The 19,919-nt window shown below is 45.2% G+C and overlaps 3 protein-coding genes across 4 annotated transcripts in view; 2 read left to right on the top strand and 1 right to left on the bottom strand.

Moving 5' to 3' along the window:
- The first annotated feature begins 91 nt into the window (after positions 1-91).
- Positions 92-16,112, top strand: Stx5 (syntaxin 5). Of its 2 annotated transcripts, none has more exons than XM_037207511.1 (11): positions 92-240; positions 918-1,161; positions 1,517-1,587; positions 1,745-1,800; positions 2,013-2,083; positions 6,168-6,284; positions 6,368-6,424; positions 6,563-6,644; positions 7,369-7,475; positions 7,606-7,727; positions 15,392-16,112. In XM_037207511.1, the coding sequence occupies exons 2-11, from the start codon at positions 937-939 to the stop codon at positions 15,549-15,551; spliced, it is 1,068 nt and encodes a 355-aa protein (XP_037063406.1). In that variant the 5' UTR covers positions 92-240; positions 918-936; the 3' UTR covers positions 15,552-16,112. The 2 variants fall into 2 exon arrangements, with proteins under 2 accessions (XP_037063406.1, XP_028713803.1); XM_028857970.2 differs by having other exon boundaries at positions 915-1,161.
- LOC114683649 lies at positions 15,273-18,046 on the bottom strand. The gene is made up of 2 exons (XM_028857974.1): positions 17,715-18,046; positions 15,273-15,630 (listed from the first exon to the last, which is right to left on the bottom strand). The coding sequence occupies exons 1-2, from the start codon at positions 18,024-18,026 to the stop codon at positions 15,526-15,528; spliced, it is 417 nt and encodes a 138-aa protein (XP_028713807.1). The 5' UTR covers positions 18,027-18,046; the 3' UTR covers positions 15,273-15,525.
- The window catches only part of Nxf1 (nuclear RNA export factor 1), a 14,273-nt gene continuing 12,370 nt past the window's right edge, over positions 18,017-19,919 (top strand). The window contains exon 1 of the mRNA XM_028857969.2: positions 18,017-18,204. Within this exon, the coding sequence (XP_028713802.1) occupies positions 18,177-18,204 (28 nt within the window). The 5' untranslated portion in view covers positions 18,017-18,176. The remainder of the gene's footprint in view (positions 18,205-19,919) is intronic.

The following is a 19,919-nucleotide window of genomic DNA, read 5'->3' as shown; positions in this document are numbered from 1 at the left end:
AGTTGAGTTTGACGGCGCAGGGGTGTGTTCTTCCTGTCTCTGGGCTTAAAAAAAAAAAAAAAAAAAAAGGAAAAGAAAAAATAGGCGTGGCGCGGCAGCACGTCACGGGGGTGGGATTGCGTGTGGGTGACGTGGCGGCTCCTGCTCTTTGGTCCGATTTCGGCGGCTTACAAGTCCGGCGTGGAGGGGGCGACGGCCTGGGGAGAGTGGCAGTGGCGGCGGCGGTAGGCAACAGAGGAGGTAGGGCTTCGCTCGAGCAGGGGTCCAGTCTCGGTCGGTCGTCTCCGCTCGGGGGCAGCGGCTTGACGGTGGGGGAGGGGGAGAGGAGCGAGCCAGGGGCCAGTCCTGCTGGCGGCTCCGCGTAAGCGAATGCCTCGCTGTCCAATCAGGAAAGGCCTTGTTGAGAAAGACGTCGGCCCTGTCCAATTAGTGGCTGCAGTCTTCCAACAGGCGGAACTTTGATGGAGGTGGGACTTCCTGTTTCAAATAAACACTTAAGGTTTTTTCGCCCTCCGCCCACCGAAGTGTGTCCACCTTGGAGGTCGGTTGCCCCTTCTCCGTGAGCGGGTGAAGGAAATCACGTATACCAGAGGACACGATTAGGATCTGGGCCAACTGCAAAAGTCTGGCTGGAGGCTCAGGGCCGCAGGACCAGGCTCTGGCTGTTTTCTCGACTCTAGGGCCCCCCGGCCAGTTCTTGGGCCATCAGAGCCAAGTTGGAAGGAGAATCTGAGGAAGCTTCGCCTTGGGCCCGGAGGAAGCTGACTCTTCTCGCCGTGGCCAGGCTGCAGGATCTACGGGTGGCCTTGGGCTCGAAAGTCTGTCAAATACGGGAAAGAGCTTGAGGATTTGCTAGTTGAGGGGAGAGTTTGGGAAGAGAGGCTGTCTGGAGAATGACATTCTCCTCTCCACAGCAGTCCGAGGTTATGCGACTCGATGATCCCGCGGAAACGCTACGGATCTAAGAACACGGATCAGGGTGTCTACCTGGGTCTCTCAAAGACACAGGTTCTGTCCCCTGAAACTGCTATCAGTAGCAGCAGCGACATCGCTCCTTTGCCCACCCCCGTGGCCCTGGTCCCTTCCCCTCCCGACACTATGTCTTGCCGGGATCGGACCCAGGAATTCCTGTCTGCCTGTAAGTCGCTGCAGAGCCGTCAGGTAAGAACCTGGAGTGGAAAGGCAGGTGTGAGCCTTCTTAATGCTTAAATTTTGTCTGCTAGTTACCTAAATTTACTTTACAACTCTTAGATTATCGAATCTTGTCAATAGGAGTGGAGGAATTGTCTTCAGTAGAGATTAAGAATAGTTTAAGTAACTTGTCCTAAATATCACAAACGATGAGTCAAGATTTAAACCTACATCTAATTTTTTTTCTTAGCTATAAACCACTGATAAACTTAGATTGTCTGATGCCAACAGCACTATAGAGTGTTTAGTGGGTATGTGAGGGAGCAGTGAAAAGATGAGCATGAATACTGAAGGAAACTAGTCACTTTTTGCCATTACCTTCCAGAATGGAATCCAAACAAATAAACCAGCTCTACGTGCTGCCCGACAACGCAGTGAATTTACCCTTATGGCCAAGTGAGTTAAGAGAGGCTTTGTGGTGGGGTGATATAATGGCTAAGAAGTTGATTTGCCTGTGTTGGTTTGGCTGAGTGGGATTGGTTGTGTTGGAGCTTATGGGAATAGCCTATTTCCTGCCCTTTACCACAACCTTCTCACTGATGATCATTTGCAGGCGCATTGGGAAAGATCTCAGCAATACATTTGCCAAGCTGGAGAAGCTAACAATCTGTGAGTGTTTGGTAGATCTTTCCTAGGTGGGACAGTGAAACAGTAGTAGTAGGAAGTGAGGTTCATGGAGGTTTTATTTTTCCTATGATGCTGGGGATTTTAAACCAGGGCTTTGTGCCTTAAAGCAAGTGCCTCTACCACTGAACTGCACTCCTAGTTCTTTGAGCCTGTGATTGCCCTCACCTGTTGTAACACCTCATCTATCTCTGCAGTGGCAAAGCGCAAGTCCCTCTTTGATGATAAAGCAGTAGAAATTGAGGAGCTAACATACATCATCAAACAGGTGAGCTGCTAGCCATCAGGAGAGCCCAGCATTCTAATTAGATTACTTCCATCATTTTCCATCGCCATGAATCCCCAGGGTAAGTATTTAGACCCAAGTCCAAACACCCTGCTCCTCCACTGAGTCAGTAGACATTTAGGATCATCTATTATTTATAAAGCACTGTTCTAGATGCTGATGGAACAAATGTGAAGCAAGATTATTGTCTTCAAGGGCTCATTGTCCTTAAGAGTTACCCAGCATCAAGAACCTAGGCTTAAAATGAATAGGTGATAGTATAGAAAAGGTTTTACACAAAGATGGATGAAACAGTGTGCTGGGAAAGATTGACAGAGGGTATGAAGTCTGAGCTAGATGCAGAGCTTATATAGAGGTAGTAGAAAGACTTACCCTAGTCTGAGGAGTTTATATGCAAAGGTGTTGATTAGAAAATTGAGGTCAGCTGGAGGGTGGTCCTGGCCCATGCCTTTATTCCCAGCACTCAGGAGGCAGAGGCAGGTGGATCTCTGAGTTCGAGGCCAGCCTGGTCTACATAGTGCTAGGACAGCTAGAGTTATACAGAAAGACCTTGTCTCAGAAAAAAAAAAGTTCATTTTCTATAATTACCTTAGGTTTATTTTCTTCATTCTTTTGTACTTTTCCAAAAGAGAAGGGGGAAAAAAAAAGATGAGGGGACAAAAGATTTGCAGGTACCCCACTAGTAGGTTCTTTGTTTTGGTTTCAAGACTGTATAGATATAGAGCCCAGGCTGGTATTTTTGTTTGTTTTAAGATGGGATTTCTCTGTATATCCCTGGCTGTCCTGGAAATTGCTCTGTAGACTAGGTTAGTCTCAAACTTAGAGATCCGCCTGTCTCTGCCTCCTGATTGCTGCAATTAAAGGCATATGATACCATGCATGGCTACAGGCTGGTGTTTAATTTGTGATTCTCCTGCCTCAGCCTCCCAAGCACAGGGATTATACCATGTATCACCATGCCTGCCCAGGATTTTTCTTTCTGCTTGTCTGTTCACAAGTGCTTATAATAGTGTCTGGCCTGACTGTTGGTTTCCTAAATGAGTGACTGGCAAGAAGCTGGTTGTTTGACTGAGTGGCTAGTTGTAAAGAGTGTTGTGGACCTTGATAACAAGTGTAGAGTCATTTGTCTGGGCAACACGTAGAGTCTGATCTGGAACATGGATGGGTGGGGTAGAGGCTAAGGAGGTGGCTGGTGTGGCTGTAGAGTACAAATATGGTGGCAGAGGTCAAAGAGCAGATCCATTTAAGGGGTGCTGTGCTGGTAGAAGAGAGTGTTGGATGCCTTTGGGTTTATTAGCCACTTAGGAGCTATCCTACTGGATTCTGAAAAACCTGAAGTTGCTTTGCCACCCACTTAGGTTGTGACCTTGTGTGAGTGAGCTCCTAACTTCTGAGTTGCCATTGTCTTATCAGTAAGGCAGAGATAATAAAAGTACCTGCTCCACAGATTTTGTGAGGAGCATTTGTTAGCTTTTCTTGTTTGGTTGGTTTTGGTTTTTGGTTTTTCAAGACAGGGTTTCTCTGTGTAGCTCTGGCTATCCTGGAACTCATTCTGTAGACCAGGCTGGCCTCTAACTCAGACCAACTCAGAGATCCCCCTGCCTCCGCCTCCCAGGGTGGGACTAAAGGCGTGCGCCCCATTTGTTTGCTTTTGTCAGCCACTGGCACTGGCTTTCAGGGCTGAGACTACTTTGGCTTGGTTGATCTAAGCTGGTTTGGCTGAAGTGATATTTGAACTATGTCTGAATAGGGAGGAAAAGTAGTTCATCTGATGATCTGGTGGGAGTGCGTTCCAGAAAGTGGGAATGTAGTGTAGAAAATGGGCACAGCAAACGGGTATCGTACAACAGGTGGGAAGCACAGGGCAGGGTACAGTTAGAAGTGGGCAGTGGCAGACAGAGGGCCTGTGTGAAGCAGCTGAAGCATTTAAGTTGTATTCTAAATTGAGTGATGAGAGAGAATACCCTGCATTTGGTTTTGAAGATCACACTGACCACTATTTAGGCAGCAGATGATAGGAAGGCAGACTAGAAAGAAGGCAGTCATTTAAGAGGCTCTTGGAGGTTTTTTGAGTAGAGAAGATGGTTAAGGCATATGAGGAAGAAAAGGATATAATGTGGATAGATTTAGAATATATACTGGAAAACAAAACAAAGTTTATATTGCAACCAATTGGGTTCTTTGTGGGCTATTGATGGTTCAGTGTGGGTTTGAGGAAAAGTGGAATAAAGGTGTTTTTTGGTTTTGTTTAATTTTCTTATTTTTTTTGAGACAGGGTCTCACTATGTAGACCATACTGGCCTTTGAATTCATAGAACTGCCTGCTTCTACCTCCCAAGTGTTGAGATTAAAGGCATGTACCACCAGCCTGCTTAAAAACATTTTTTGAAAATGTATGTATATGAGTGTTTTGTGTACATGTACCTGTTTGTGCCACATGTGTGCCTGATGCCTTTGGAGGCCAGAAGAGGGTATTTGGATACCCTAGAACTGCAGTTACAGATGGTTTTGAGCTGCCATATGGGTGTTGGAAGTTGAACCTGTGTCCTGAACCTATAAGAGTAGCAATTGCTCTTACCCACTGAGCCAACTCTAGAGCCCATTTGTATTTTAAGATAGAGTCTCATTCTGTAACTTAGGCTGACTTTAAATTCATTGCAGTCCACCTGTCTTGGGTGGGATTTTAAGTCTAAGACACCATGACCAGCTGGGCATCTGGTGAATGGTGATGCCATTTACTAAAATGGGAAAAGAGGTGTAGGGGATGTGGCTTTGAGGCGTTAGAGTTGTTAAGTAGAAGAGTTCTCTGTGCTAAATTTAGGAGAGGACAGGAGAGAATGTTGTAAGATGCTTATACAGTAAATAAAAACAGATAATGGGCCTTTTTTGTTGCTGTTTAAATTTTTGGTTAGGTGCAGGGAAGAAATGTAGGGCCTTTGTTTGCTGCCCCACACCCGCAGGCTCCTTGTTATATTTGACACAGTACTGAATACACAGTAAGCACTTAGTAGATTATGGTTCTGATCAGGGGATTGCACCCGTCCAGTCAGTATCATAGACTATAGTTGTATGATAGCATGTAGGTAGGCTAAGGAAATGGGTGATTAAAAGCTTTCAGCTTGAGTTTCTGCATGGGAAATAGTACTTTACCTAGCTAGAACCCAAAGGAAGGAGTTATTATGCCAAACAAATCAACCCTGAAGTACATTTGGGTCAGAAATTCTAGAAAAGTAGATATGTCATCAGTGAATATGAGTACAAGGTTCTGGAGAGGAGTGAGGTTGTGTCTACTTAAAAAGCCTCTAAAAATGCTTAAATTTTATCTTCAATATCTTTCTCATACTCATTTAAATTTTTTTTTAAATTATATTTATTTGTGTTTTTGGAGGGTGGTGCCTGAGTGCCATGGCATGCATGTGGAGTTGGTTATCTCTTTGCCTTATATGGGTCCCTGGGGTTGAATCCAGGTTGCCTCCTTTACCTACTGAGCCATCTTGCTGACTCTGACTCCTGTTCTTGATGCCTTCCCTCTCCGCCTTTCTGATACCTCCCTGGGTCATAGTATATTGGGACAGGTTTTCTTTTCTATCACTGGGAAGAATGGGATGTGGGTGACACATTGGCTGTAATACGAAGTCACTGTATATGACTTAGAGTAAGTCACAGAAAATCTTTTGCTGTATTAGACATTCTGTGCAAAAATTTGCTTCTTTGATCCTTCTAGGAAATAGGGTGATTCTTACCTTTTCCTGGGTTTTATTCAAGTACTCTTTCAGCATGCTCTACTAGGTAGAAGATTTTGGCCTTTGTAAGGGTTCTATGACCTCAAGAGTAAAGTATAGCAGAAATGTGGAAGGCAGATAAGTCATTGATTTACAAATGGTGAGAGCACCAACTTCCTTTTTCTGTAAGCAATGAACAGAGTATGGATAGTCCTAGTGCCACCTTCTGATCTGACTAGACACTTCACTGGGAGGTTTTATCTTGTCCTCCCTTCCAGAGAGCACAGATAGGGTCAATGATTGAAGACTCCCTGCTTAATACTCTTCTTCTGGTCTCTTACCAGGACATCAATAGCCTCAACAAACAAATTGCTCAGCTTCAAGATTTTGTGAGGGCCAAGGGCAGCCAGAGTGGCCGGCATCTGCAGACGCATTCCAACACCATTGTAGTTTCCTTGCAGGTGGGACCCTGGGATGGAAAGAGTGAGGAAGGGGATAACAAAGTATCTTCTTTGAATGACCCAGTTGTCCTTGCTTTTTGTAGTCAAAACTGGCTTCCATGTCCAATGACTTCAAATCGGTTTTAGAAGTGAGGACTGAGGTAAGTGGGATCTGTGGGTGGGTAGGAATTTGTGGTATGGACCCAAGAGGAAAAGGGGAAGAGACAGGTTACCCAGAGTCATGGGGTCAACATACCCACTTTCCAGAGACTCAGGACCTTTGCATTTCCCCCCATCAGAACCTGAAACAGCAGAGGAACCGTCGGGAACAGTTCTCTCGGGCACCAGTGTCGGCCCTGCCCCTTGCCCCTAACCACCTTGGTAAGTCAGAGGCAATATGGGAAGCCTAGGAGCTAAGTTCTCAGGCTGTGGTGGCATCCTCTAAACTACAGAGTCTAAAGGCAGGTATGGAGTTGGAGAATGGAAGGGCCAGGATGGTGCTAGGCTTTTTCTCAGAGGACAAACCAGGTTTTGGAAGTTTCATGATCCACACTTAATTCCTGTCTTCTCGTGGCGGTAAATACAGACATATTCAGAAGAATGATCGTGTCCAACATTTTGTGTACTTGGTCACATGCTCTCAATTTTCTCAGCCTTCCTTTAGAAAGCAGCTATTGTTAGCTCCATTTTAGAGATAAGGAAACTGAGACTCGGATTAGTCTACCACAGCTGGATATAAACTTAGTGCTAGTGAGTTTTGAATAGTTTTTAGTGCTAGGGTCTCATGTAGCTTGGGCTGGCCTCTACCTTGTTATTAGCCGAGGACTGACTGGCCTGGCCCTCCTACCTCCACATTCCTATTGCTAAGTGTAACAGGCACGTGCCACTATGCCCTGCTTGAATTGTTTTTGTTATTGTTGTTGTGAGACAGTGTCTCTCTATGCAGTCTTGGCTGTCCTGGAACTCACTTTGTGGATCAGCCTCAAACTCAGAGATCCTTTTGCCTTAGCCTTAGGAGTACAGAGATTAGAGTCATGTGCCACCATGCCAGGCCCTGAACCTGCTTTTAATCATTAAAATGTGTTCTGTCCTGTTTCTTCCCCAGGGGGTGGTCCTATAGTTTTGGGAGCAGAGTCCCGAGCCTCCAGAGATGTGGCCATTGACATGATGGACTCTAGAACAAGTCAGCAGCTTCAGCTCATTGACGAGCAGGTAAGCAGGCTCAAATCCGGAGGATCAGCTCCTCTGTTGTCCTCTGTTCCCCCAGAGTGTTTGGAGTGTGTCATGGTGAAAGGGTCTTAAAAACTCAGGCCCTAGTTCATGGTGCTTTCTTCTTCTAAAGGATTCCTACATCCAGAGTCGGGCAGACACCATGCAGAACATTGAATCTACAATCGTTGAGCTGGGCTCCATTTTTCAGCAGTTGGCACACATGGTTAAAGAACAGGAGGAGACTATTCAGAGGTGAGACACTCTCACCCCATGTAGTGGAGCTTGCTCTTCTCCATGGATTAGCATCTTGAAGTTCCCAGGGACAGCGTGGTGGTCTTTGGAAGAGTAAGTGAAATTCTTCCCACCCACAAGTCCTAATTACCTGCTTCTACTCATAAGAGTATATTTAGGGCCTAATGTGGTGATGTATGCCTTTAACCCCAGCACTCTGGAGACAGAAGCAGGCAGATCTCTGTGAGTTTTAGACCAACCTGATCTACATAGTAAGTTCCAAGACAGTCAGGGAGGGCTGCATAGAGAGACCTTTTTTTTTTTTTTTTTTTTTTTTTTTTTTAATTTTTGATTTATCAAGACAGGGTTTCTCTGAAACAGTCCTGGCCGTGCTGGAACTTGCTTTTGTAGACCAGACTGGCCTCGAATTCAGAGATCCACCTACCTCTGCCTCCCAAGAGCTGGGATTAAAGGTGTGTACTACCTACCTGGTGAGAGACCATTTTTTTAAAAAAAAATGACTGAGGGCCTGGAAGTACAGCTTGGTTTGTAGAGTTTGTCAACCATACGTGAAGGCTTAGGGTTGGTCTTCAGAATCATAGAAAAAAGGAAAGAAACCAACTGGTGGAACCAGCCAGCTGGCTCAGTGGGTATAGGAACTTTCTGCACAAGCCTAGTGCCATGAGCTTGATCACTGCAATCAGGTAAGGGTGAAAGGAGAGACCAATGCCACAGAGTTGTCTTGTGACTGCTACATTTGTGTCCTCCCTCCTCCATAGTAATAAATTAAATAAATAAATAATAAAACCCGCCGGGCGGTGGTGGCGCACGCCTTTAACCCCAGCACTCGGGAGGCAGAGGCAGGAGGATCTCTGTGAGTTCGAGGCCAGCCTGGGCTACCAAGTGAGTCCCAGGAAAGGCGCAAAGCTACACAGAGAAACCCTGTCTCGAAAAATCAAAAAAAAAAAAAAAAAAAAAAACCAAAAAAAAAACCCAAAACAAAACACAGCTGAGAAGGGAGCACACTGTGCCACCTTTATTTATTCATTCGTCTCTTTGTTTATTCATCTATCTATTTATTTATTTGATTTTTTCGAGACAGGGTTTCTCTATGAAAACAGTCCTGGCTGTCCTGGAACTCACTGTAGACCAGGCTGGCCTCGAACTCACAGAGATCCGCCTGCCTCTGCCTCCTGAGTGCTTGGGAGTGCTACCACTGCCTGACCTTGACCTTTATTCTTGAGCATTGTTTGAGTCCAGAAGTTCAAGGCCAGCTTTACAAGTGTAGTCAAGCTCTATTTCAAAAATTAAAAGAGATGACTCAGCAGTTAAGAGCTCTTGTTCCTTTTCCAGAGGACCTGGGTTCAATTCCTAGTACCCCACATTGTGTTTCACAACTATCTTTTTTTTTTTTTTTTTTGGTTTTTCGAGACAGGGTTTCTCTGTGTAGCTTTCACAACTATCCTTAACTCTGGTTCTAGGGGGATCCAATGCCCTCGTCTGGCTTCCACAGGCATCAGGCATACGAGGAATGTACAAACATGCAAAGCATACATTAAGCAAATTAAAAAAATGAATCTAATTTTTAAAAAATTTAATAATTATATGAGAACTGGGTGTTGTGGCCTTTAATCCCAGTACTCTGGAAGTAGAGGCAGGCAGCTCTCTTGAGTTTTGTTGTTGTTCTGGTTTGGTGTTTTTAGATTTATTTTTTTTTTTTTTTATTTTATGTATATGAGTATTTTGCCTGCATTTGTGTATTTTCGGTGTGTGTTTCTGGTAACCACAGAAGTCAGAAGAGGGTAAAAGATTCCTGGGAAGTGCAGTTACAGATGATTGTCAAACACCATGTGGGTACTGGTAATTGAACCCAGGTCCTCTGCAAAAGTAGCAAGTGTTCTTAATTGTTGAACTATCTCTCTAGTCCCTAGATGTCTGAGTTTGAGGCCAGCCTGGTTTATGTAGCACATTTCAGGCCAGTCAGGTCTACTGGTGAAATCTTGTCTCCAAAAAAAAAAAAAAAAAAAAAAACAAGCAGAAATATGTTTTCAGTGTTATTTTCATTCTGTTGTTAAGCCAAGAAATTTGAAATTGCAAATAGTGAATTTTTATGTTTGTTTATTTGAGACAGGCTCTCATGTCTTAGGCCAGCTTTGAAAATCCCCTATATAGTAGTACCTGTGTAACTGAGACTGGCCTTGAAATCCTGGTCTCCTGCCTCCATCTCCTAAATGTTAGAATCATAGACAAGTGCCACCCTCCTGATCTCCAGAACAGCCAAGACTACACAAAGAAACCCTGTCTGGAAAAAAAAAATTTCCAGCACCCATTCAAAAGCTAGGTAATGGCCTCAAGTACTTGAAACCCCAGCATGGGCAAGGCGGGGAGCTGAAACAGATGACAGGAGCTCACTGGTTAGTCAGCCTAGGTAAAACACCAAGGCTCAGATTGAGTGAGAGACCTTGTGTCAAGAAAATCAGAGCATGATGGAACAGGCTGACTGACTGTTCTGGCATCTGTGTGCATAGGCACCTGGATGAACACATATACCCATAAACATACATATACACAACAGATCTAAGGCTGAAGAGATTGCACAGTGGTTTAAGAGCACTCATTGTTCTTCCAGATAACCCAGGTTCAGTTCTAGCATCTGTATCAGGTGACTTACAACCACTTGTAACTCTAGCTCTAGGTGATCCAAATACCTCCACAGACAAATACATACACATAATTAAAAATAAAATGTTAAATACAAATCTGAGGAGGCTGGTATGGTGCACATGGGAGGTGGAGGCAGGAGAACCAGAGTTAAAGGTCATCAGCTACATAGGAAGTTCAAGGCCAGTCTGGGCTATATTTTGAGACCCAGTTCCAAAAAACAAAGGATGTCCACAATAGTAGAGTGCTTACTTGCCTAGGATTTACTGGGCCTGTGGATTCAGTCCTTGGTACCACAAAAGAAAAAAGGAAAGCAGAAAGAATAGACATACTTTCCCAGGAGTTTTGTTTCAGAATGCAACAAGAAAGTCATGTTTCATTGCTTGTACTTATGATCCTGGTATTCTGGGGTGCTGAGGTTAGGAAGGATTGTGAGTTTGAGGCCAGCCTGCTTGGACAACTTCATAAGACTCAGTCTCAAAAAGAATTAAAAGGGGTTGGGGATTTAGCTCAGTGGTAGAGCGCTTGCCTAGCCCTCAGTTCTTGAAAAAAAAAAATTAAAAGATGGTAGCTGGAGAGATGGCTCAGTGGTTAAGAGCACTGACTGCTCCTCCAGAGGATCTGGGTTTGAGTCTGAATACCCACATGGTATCTATCTTACAACCACTTGTGACACCAATTCCAGGGGACCTAGCACTGTCTTTTGGCCCCTGCAAGTATCAGGCAGGCATATGGTACACATATATATGCAGGCAAAACACCCATACATAAATGATAAAGCACTTAGGTAGCATGGGCAAGGCCCTACATCCAGTATTAGTGCTACAAGAAAAAAATGAAAGAGGAAGGGAGAAGTGGAGGAAAGAATCTAAAATCAAACATGTTATGTTCCTGTGATCCATGTACCTTTTTTAAAAAGTTGATTTTAAATGTCACCAGCAGCAGGAAATGTCAATGTTAGTGGTGCAGCAGCCAGAAAAGTATGCAGAGCCTCAGGGATGTAGGTGCTCCACTCAGGAAATAGTCTCAGGACAAATCAGTGAAACAAAGTGAGTTTACTAATCAGAAAGACAGTGAAGCTGGGACGAACCAGGTGCTAAATGAACACAGAAGTGTGCTAGTAGCTAATGACTTTAGGTCTTGGAAGCTACTCAATTGACAGTTAAGTTTAGATCTTAGGGAACATAATTGCTGGCATATTCCTTTACCCACAGAATGAATTCTCTTAAAGAGACTTATTAGGTACATTGTGCAGGCTTGCAACTAAAGCAGGGAGAAGTAATAGAATGAAAACATTTATCAAGAGCATCTTACAAATTAAAAACAATGAAGAGAACTCTGTATGGACCTGTTACCCTAGGAGGCAAAGGCAGGACCATCAGCTAGCCTCAGCTGTGTACTTCTGGACCAGCCTCTTTCTCAAAAAAACAAAGGAGGAAGTTGATTCTTACCCATCAGTCATAAGGATATTGGACTTAAAAGAATCAGGTTTGTTAAGTTTTTCAGGAAGGGGAAATTACAGTTATGAAGTTGGTCTGGTCATTATGTTGAAAACTTCTGAGATGCCAGCCAGCTAGAGATGGACATCAGAACAGGGTACAGGAGGGTTTCCTGCCTGCTGCTCCTTTCTTTCTTTCTTTCTTTCTTTCTTTCTTTCTTTCTTTCTTTCTTTCTTTCTTTCTTTCTTTCTTTCTTTCTTTCTTTCTTTCTTCTTCCTTCTTCTTCCTTCCTTCCTTCTTTTCTTCCTTCCTTCCTTCCTTCCTTCCTTCCTCTCTCTCTCTCTTTTTTCCTTCTCTCTCTCTTTCGATCTTTCTTTTTCTCTTCCTTTTTTAAATAAACCGTATTGTTCCTTTTTAAATTTTATTCTTAAATTTTATTTTTATGTACACGGGTCTTTTGCCTGCATGTATGTCTGTGTGAGGGTTTTGGATCCTCTGGAACTGGAGTTCCAGACAGTTGTGAGCTGCAATGTGGGTGCTGGGAATTGAACCAGGTCCTCTGGAAGAGTAGCCAGTACTCTTAACTGCTGAGCTGTCTCTCCAGCCTGGTGCTCCTTTTATTTCCTGACTATCCTACCTCATGAAGAAAAAAGATTGTGTGCCTTGCAGTGTCCTATAGCCTGGTTGTCTGTTGGCGTGGTTACTGTCTTCAAAACAGACAAACGTTAGTTCTCCAATGTTAATTTAGAAAATCAAATACAGGTTCCAGTGGCCCCTGCTTATATTATTTTGTATAGAATGCAGGAAAGGAGATGCTGTGTAACTTGTATAGCATTAGGAAGCCTTTAATGTCAGACCTCCTTTCTATCAGGGAGGACAGATGTCAGCTATAGTTCCCCCCACCTCCTTTGTGTTGTGGGATCAATCCCAGGACATTATACATGCTGGTCAGTGTTTTATCACCGAGTTACATACTCAGTCAGAGCTTCTTTTCCTCTTGAATTAAAAACTCCAGGCAGGGGCCTATGCGATGGATCAGCAGGTAAGGGTGCTTGCTATAAAGTCTGATGGCCTAAGTTTGATCCCTGGAACCCACACAGTGAAAGGAGAGAACTGGTTCTCACATCATGTTGGCCTTTGACCTCCACGAGGGCCGTGACACATGCACACCTACATATATACACACAGACACACAAAATAAATGTAAAAATAGTTTAAAGCTCCATCCGGACACAGGTCATATGTACTTGATTGTGAGGTTTTTTTCAGTCTGCTCTGTGCTTCCCATTGCTTTTTCTTTTTCTTTTTTTTTAATGAGACATAGTCTCATTATGTAGCCCTGACTACCGTGGAACTCTGAGTGACTGCCTCCCAAATACTGAGATTAAAAGCCATGTACTACCACCCTTGCCTGATCTTATTTGTGACATATCTTACCAGGTATGGTGGCACTTAAGTGGCCTTTAATCCCAGCATTCTGGAGACAGGTAGATCTTTGTGTGTTTATATAGTGAGTTCTAGGGCAGCCAGGGCTACACAGTGAGACCTTGCCTCAAAAAAACAAAAAAAACAAACCCAGAATTATTTGTGTGCAGGTGTGTTTAGGTGCATACATAGCACAGCAACTGTGGAGTTGTTTCTCTCCTACCAGGTGGACCCCAGGGATCAAAGTCAGGTCCTCAGAATTGCTGAGCCATTTTCCCAGCTCCTCTATAATCTTTTATGTACAGATTGTATTAATAAGGTTTGTCCATTTTTGTTAAGCTAAGCCATTCATAACTGCCATTATGAGCTTCATTCATTGTGCAATAACAGATGTACTCACGTTAAAAAGATGTAATTAAAGGCTGAGCATGGTGGCATATGTCTTTAATCCCAAGTACTCAGAGGTGGGTCTCTTGAGTTTGAGACCAGCCTGGTCTATGTAATAACTTCTAGGACCCAGGGCTACACAGAACCTGTCTCAAAAAACAAAATAATTATAGCCAAAAGATATGAACCTGATATTTCAGCCTCTTGAACATAAGAAAGAACCACAGGTCAGGCTTCTGAATTTAGGATGCTGAGATGAACTTAATCCTGTTACTTGTCTTTTCAGGACCTTAAGCTTACTATTCTTTCCATTTCTAGCCAGATTGCTAGGACCTACCTGGGCTATACTCAGCTCCTAGAGGACTCTAGGCCAAGGATTTCCCTCTGCAAAAATTAGGCTGTGTTTCATCATATATTGCTTACTGATAGGATTATGTTTTGAAAATTTTGTCATTAGATGATTTTACAAATCACAGAATGTAGTTACACAAGCTAAAATAGCTTTTATGTCACTAGGCAGTACAATCCTAGTGGATTGCCATGCCTTATAGGTAGGCACGGTGTCTGAAACATCTTGTGACATAGGACAGTATTTGGGTTTTAAATTCTCTCCCTTTCTCTCTCTCTCTCTCTCTCTCTCTCTCTCTCTCTCTCTCTCTCTCTCTCTCTCTCTCCTCTCTCTCTGTGTGTGTGTGTGTGTTTTGTATGATGTAGGCCAGAGGAGGGCATAAGATGTCCTCTATTAATTACTCTCTTCTTTTGAGGTAGGATCTCTCCCTTAGCCTGAAAACTTGAGTATTTTCAGGCAGCCAGCAAAAACCAGCTTTTTCCTATTTTATCTACCTACCCACTGTGCTGTGTTTATAGACACAGGTAAGACCATGGCCAGCTTGTTATGTCGGTACTGGGATCCAAATTCAGATCCTCTTGGTTGCCAAGCAGTCACTTTTCCTATTGAGCTTTCTACCCAGCCACAATATTTGGGTTTTAGGATTGTACATGTTAGATTGGCTGCAAAAGGTTTTGTTTGCCTCAGTAAGTTGTCAAAATCAGCCTTCCTCTGAGGACTTGTCCATCAGAGATAATGCTCTCTGGATGTGAGGTTTGTATTGTTCTTTGAGTTCCTGTCTAGATTAAGTTGTCCCCATCCCTCAACCAGAATTTTCTTACTGTAGTGGTCTGAACTTTACCCCCATTATAACAATGTGCACCGGTGGTGGTGGCACACATATTTAATTTCACACTTGGGACACAGAGGCAGGCCTGGTCTACAGGGTGAGTTCCAGGACAGCCAGGGCTACACAGAGAAACCCTGTCTCGAAAACCCCAAAAACCAACAACAACAAAAAGCCAAAACAAAACAATGTAATGTTCATTACCTAAAGAAAATCAGTAAATGCTAGTAATTCAAAATGACAGTATTTGGGTGTTCATATGGATTGGGGGACTCATATTTAACTCACTGAAAATTGAAACCTCATAAAAGGAGGTAGGGTTTATGTCAATCTCATTTTTCAGATGTGGAAAATAAGATTTTGGTTAAATTACTCAGTCATAAGCTAATAACTGGCAGAAAGTTTTCAAACTAGAGCCAAGCATAGTCTACTACCCTAAAAAACTTGTATATACTCATACATGCACACAAAAGAGATCACATAATATGAAACATTTTTTTACTTCCACACATTGTGATCAACTTTTCATATCAATAAATGGATGTCATCAGCATTCTTTTTAATCCAATGTCCTTTTTTCTCTCCTGGCTGTTTCCAGGATCGATGAGAACGTGCTTGGAGCCCAGCTGGATGTTGAGGCCGCCCATTCAGAGATCCTCAAGTACTTCCAGTCAGTCACCTCCAATCGGTGGCTCATGGTCAAAATCTTCCTCATCCTCATCGTCTTCTTCATCATCTTTGTGGTCTTCCTTGCCTGAACCCTCCTTCACTCTGAGACACTCCATGGAGGGTTTGGGACCCTCCTGGGAAGGCAGGTGGCCACTTCTGCCATTGAGCCTGTGTAGGGTGGTTGGGAGAAAGGCCATTTCCTTGGAACTGCTAAGAATGGCCAGTGTCCCTGATTCCCCACCCTTGTCTCTGGCCACTCTGGCCCTTGAAACACACTGGTTCTGTATTTGGACTCTGCTGTGAAGTGGCTGGGAGCAGAAGCCAGCTTGGGGCCAGTAGAGGAGGTTGTCTCCACTAGGAGATTTTTATAAAATCTGACCAGCCTCCCCCAAAGGTACCTTTGGCAGCAAGGGGAGATAATGCCCCTCCTTGCCTCCTTGAGAATGAGGCAAGGAGACAAAACTATCCCAGGGACCAACTTTACCATCGGGTTAGAACTTGACTGCCTTCCTCTCTTCACCATGTGAGGTGAGGGGGCTCTGAGCCCTTCAGTTGCCTGCACAAACCTGACTTTGGCTACTGGTGACTCTCAATCTGCCAAATGTGCTGCAGCCTGTTTCCTCCCAATTACAGCAAGACTGTCAGCCTCATTAGTGATGTGTCGTTTCTGCGTGGGATCGTGCCCAATACAGAACTAAAAGGGTTGAGTTGGCGGCTCTGAAGGGCCCACTGATAAGCAGGGTGGCTTTGGGGCTTTGTATCCATAACTCCCTCCTAGAAAGCACTTCATTAGCAGAATTTCCTTTGACCTGGAGCCAAATGAATTCATCATTGGGTGGTAACTTCCAGGACTGTCTCCAGCAGTGTTGGGGCTTGTTTTCATCTGTATTCTATCACTTAGCCTTGATCTTGAACTGAGTGAAGCAAGACCTCTGTTGCTGGGAGCAGAAGAGAATTTGTACCCAGCTTTTGGCACCTTCTAAGACCCTTAGAAAATCCAAACCAGGGCTGGAGAGACAGCTCAGTGGTTAAGAGCACTGGTTGCTCTTCCAAAGGACCTGGGTTCAATTCCTGGCACTCACATGGTGGCTCACACCTGTCTAACTTCAGTTCCAGAGTTTGACACCCTCACACAGACACAAATGCTGGCAAAACATCAGTGAATATAAAATAAAAAAATAATAAATCAATATAAAAAAAAATCCAAACCAGCCACTGGAAAATGGAGGTGACCCACTTAACCCACCCTCGAAGGGATGTTAATGAGCTGTTTTGTCCTAAGTGATTAGAATTGAAGTCATTGTTCCATGCCTAAGGGTGTCCCATTTGCTTACCCCCTCCCCCCAGCAGCATCTGGATCCCAGGAACCTCAGGCCATACATAATAGCCCTAGCCAAACACTGAAGGTCACTTCCTATAAGAGCTCTTGGGTTTGCCATTTAAAAGTTTCAATCACAGGGCAGTGGTGGCTCACTCCTTTAATTCCAGTACTCTGGAATCAGACAAGTGGATCTCCTGAGCTTGAGGCCAACTTGGCCTACAGAGCAAGTTGTAGAACAGCTAGGGCTACACAGACAAACCCAGTTTGGGGGGGGGGGGAGAAAACGGGAATTCAATCATTGCTAGTGACTTTCCTGCCTACCTAGCTGACATGGGTCTATCTAATAGGGATGATGGTTAGGTCATTGAGTGTAAAGACCAATGCTCACTATGTCCCTGACAGGTGTTTTTGTTTTGAGACAGGGTCTCGCTGTGTAGCTTTGGATGTCCCTGTATTCTCTATGTGGACAATGCTGTTGTCCAAAACTCCCAGGCTGTTTGCCCAGTTTGTTTGGTTTCTTGTTTTTTGGTTTTTGTTTTGTTTTGAAGCAGGATCTCTCTACATAGCTCTGGCTGTCCTGGAAAGTTCTATGTAGACCAGGCTATCCTCAAACTGAGAGATCCACCTGCCTCTGCCACCCAAATGCTGGGATTAAAGGCCTGTGCCATCATTCGCGGCCTGATGCTCTTTTTTGATCCGGCAATTTGTGGAGGACTACAAGGAACAGGATTTCGTTTAATTCACACGGGTTTCACACTTGGCGTGATACTGAGCCAGGCGTGTGAAGGAAGAAAAGCTGTGCATTAGTTAAGGTTCCTGCTTCGATGGAGCTTACATTCCATTTTTCTATTTCGTCATAATCCACCGTAGAGGCGAGGAAAGCTGGGAGGGCAAAGGCCTGCGGCTGGCAAGGAACTGAGCTGCGACTTACAAGCTGCCGGGATCTCACTGGCGAGGATTGTGAGCCGTTACTCCCACTTGGAGGCCAGGTCTCCACTCTTCTGTGTGGCCCTCGTCCCTGCTCCTCTGAGTTCAGGGCTGCAGCCGCCCGCTCAGCTCCAGCGCAAAACCAGTAGCAGCCGGGACAGTGGAGAAGCTCGAAGGTGGGGCGGGCCAGCAAGTCATCGCGCCCGGAGCTCCGGCCGTGGGCGGGCTTCGGAGGGCCTGGCCCCGCCCCCGCGAGGCAGCCCTGCTTCTGCGCAGAGGCAGAGAGCGCGTCCCCGCCCCGCGGCACCGCCCACATCCTGGGGACGTCGGCGGCGCGCGACGTGCTTCGCCGGATAAATGCGGTGGCGCCGGTCGTAGGAGAGCTTCTGTCCTGAGCGCCGAGGCTTCCGGGCGTTTTGTGGCGTCAGGTTCTGCGCCGGAGCCCGCCCCCGTACCTGCCTGTGCCATGGCGGACGGAGGGAAGTCATACAACGGTTAGTGCGGGGCCTCGGGCCGGGAGGCGGCGCGGTGGGCCGGAGTGGGCGGCCCCGGCCTAGGCCGCAAGCCCGGGGGCGGGAGGCCGCGAGGAGCTCTGCGTCCGTGGGCAGCGGTGGCCGCGCGGGCAGGGGGCACGGGGCGCCGCGGGACCCGGGGGCTCAGGAGTCGCCCGGATTCTGGCGTTGGAGGAGGACCTGTGGCTCAGGGGTGGGGTGACAAGATTCCTTTGAACTTTGAGGGTGGTTGGTGCCTGTCAATTCAGTTTGGCGGCCCGACTCTTTAAATGTGAGTCAGTAGTCCCTTGCTCGTGGGTTGCTCTGGTGCCCTATATATATATATTTATATTAAACGCGATCAGTCGGTCTTGCAGCTTGCTCCTTGAATGTTTACCAGTTTTCTAGTCCTAACAGCTACCCTGACTTATTTATTCATCGTGGTGGTTAGGACAGTATAACAGCTGAGGTTTGAATCTGGAGTTGGCTGTGCTAACCCCGAGTGAGTTAAACTTTGGGCCTTGTTTTCCGCCTCTTTCATGTGGGTACCTGACAAACCTCCCCAAGTTTGTGTGTGTGTGTGTGTCTGTCAATGAGATCATTTCTATCAAGTGCCTGGAACACAGTGACTGAAAGTGAAGATTTTTTAGTGAACCTCAGTTGCACTGTTTCTTCATGTATTTCTTTTCTCTAGGGTCATTGTTTACAGGACGCTAGATGTTAGGTAGATTTCTTTAGAAGTTATGAACCTTTTTGTGTTTGTGTGGTGCTGATTTATCCAGGGCCTGAAAAATCTTCGCCCCAGTGAACCTTTATTTTAATTAAAATATAATTATATAAAGTCGAGCGGTGGTGGTGGTGGTGGTGGTGGTGGTGGTGGTGGTGGTGGTGGTGGTGGTGGTTGGTGGTGGCGGTAGCAGCCCACGCCCTTAATCCCAGCACTCGGGAGGCAGAGGCAGATGGATCTCTGAGTTCGAGGCCAGCCTGGTGAGTTCCAGGACAGGCTCCAAAGCTACACAGAGAGACCCTGTCTCAAAAAAAAAAAAAAAAAAAAAAAAAGCAAGATAAATAAATAAAATTATATATATGACATTATATGCTGGGTGGTGGTGGCACATGCCTTTAATTCCAGCACTTAGGAGGCAGAGGCAGACAGATCTCTGTAAGTTCAAGGCCAGCCTGGTTTATAAAGTGAGTTCCAGGACAGCTACACAGAGAGACCCTGTCTCGTAAACCCAATATACATATACATGTATGTATGTGTGTGTGTGTTTTAACATGATCTCCTCCCTTCAGTCACTTCCATGTCTCCCCTCTCCCCAAATTCATACAACCTGCTGAGTCCATTTAGTGTTGCTTGCTGTACTTGTTTTTAAGGCTGACCATTTGGGATTGGATGACCATTTAGGGAGTTCATCCCTGGGGAAAGACTAACTCTCCCTTACAGGGTCAGCCTTAGTGCCCCAGGCTGGCCTCATAGTCAGTCTTTCTGTACCAGCTTCCCAAGTTTGGTATACATACCTGCCTCACAGACTTGTTTATTTTGTGCTAGGAGTTGAACACAGGGCCTTGCATATGCCAGGCAGTCCTCTCCCACAGAGCTATATTCCCATCCTTTCTTGTTGTTATTTTTTTGAGATAGTCTCACTGAATTGCCCAGAGTGACTTTGAAGTGACTTTGAAGTTTCAAATTCTCCTGCCTCAGCCTCAGCCTTGTG

This window comes from Peromyscus leucopus, chromosome 1 (genome assembly GCF_004664715.2).
Source record: "Peromyscus leucopus breed LL Stock chromosome 1, UCI_PerLeu_2.1, whole genome shotgun sequence".
Lineage (NCBI taxonomy): Eukaryota > Metazoa > Chordata > Mammalia > Rodentia > Cricetidae > Peromyscus > Peromyscus leucopus.
This window is presented reverse-complemented; position numbering and strand designations above follow the sequence as displayed.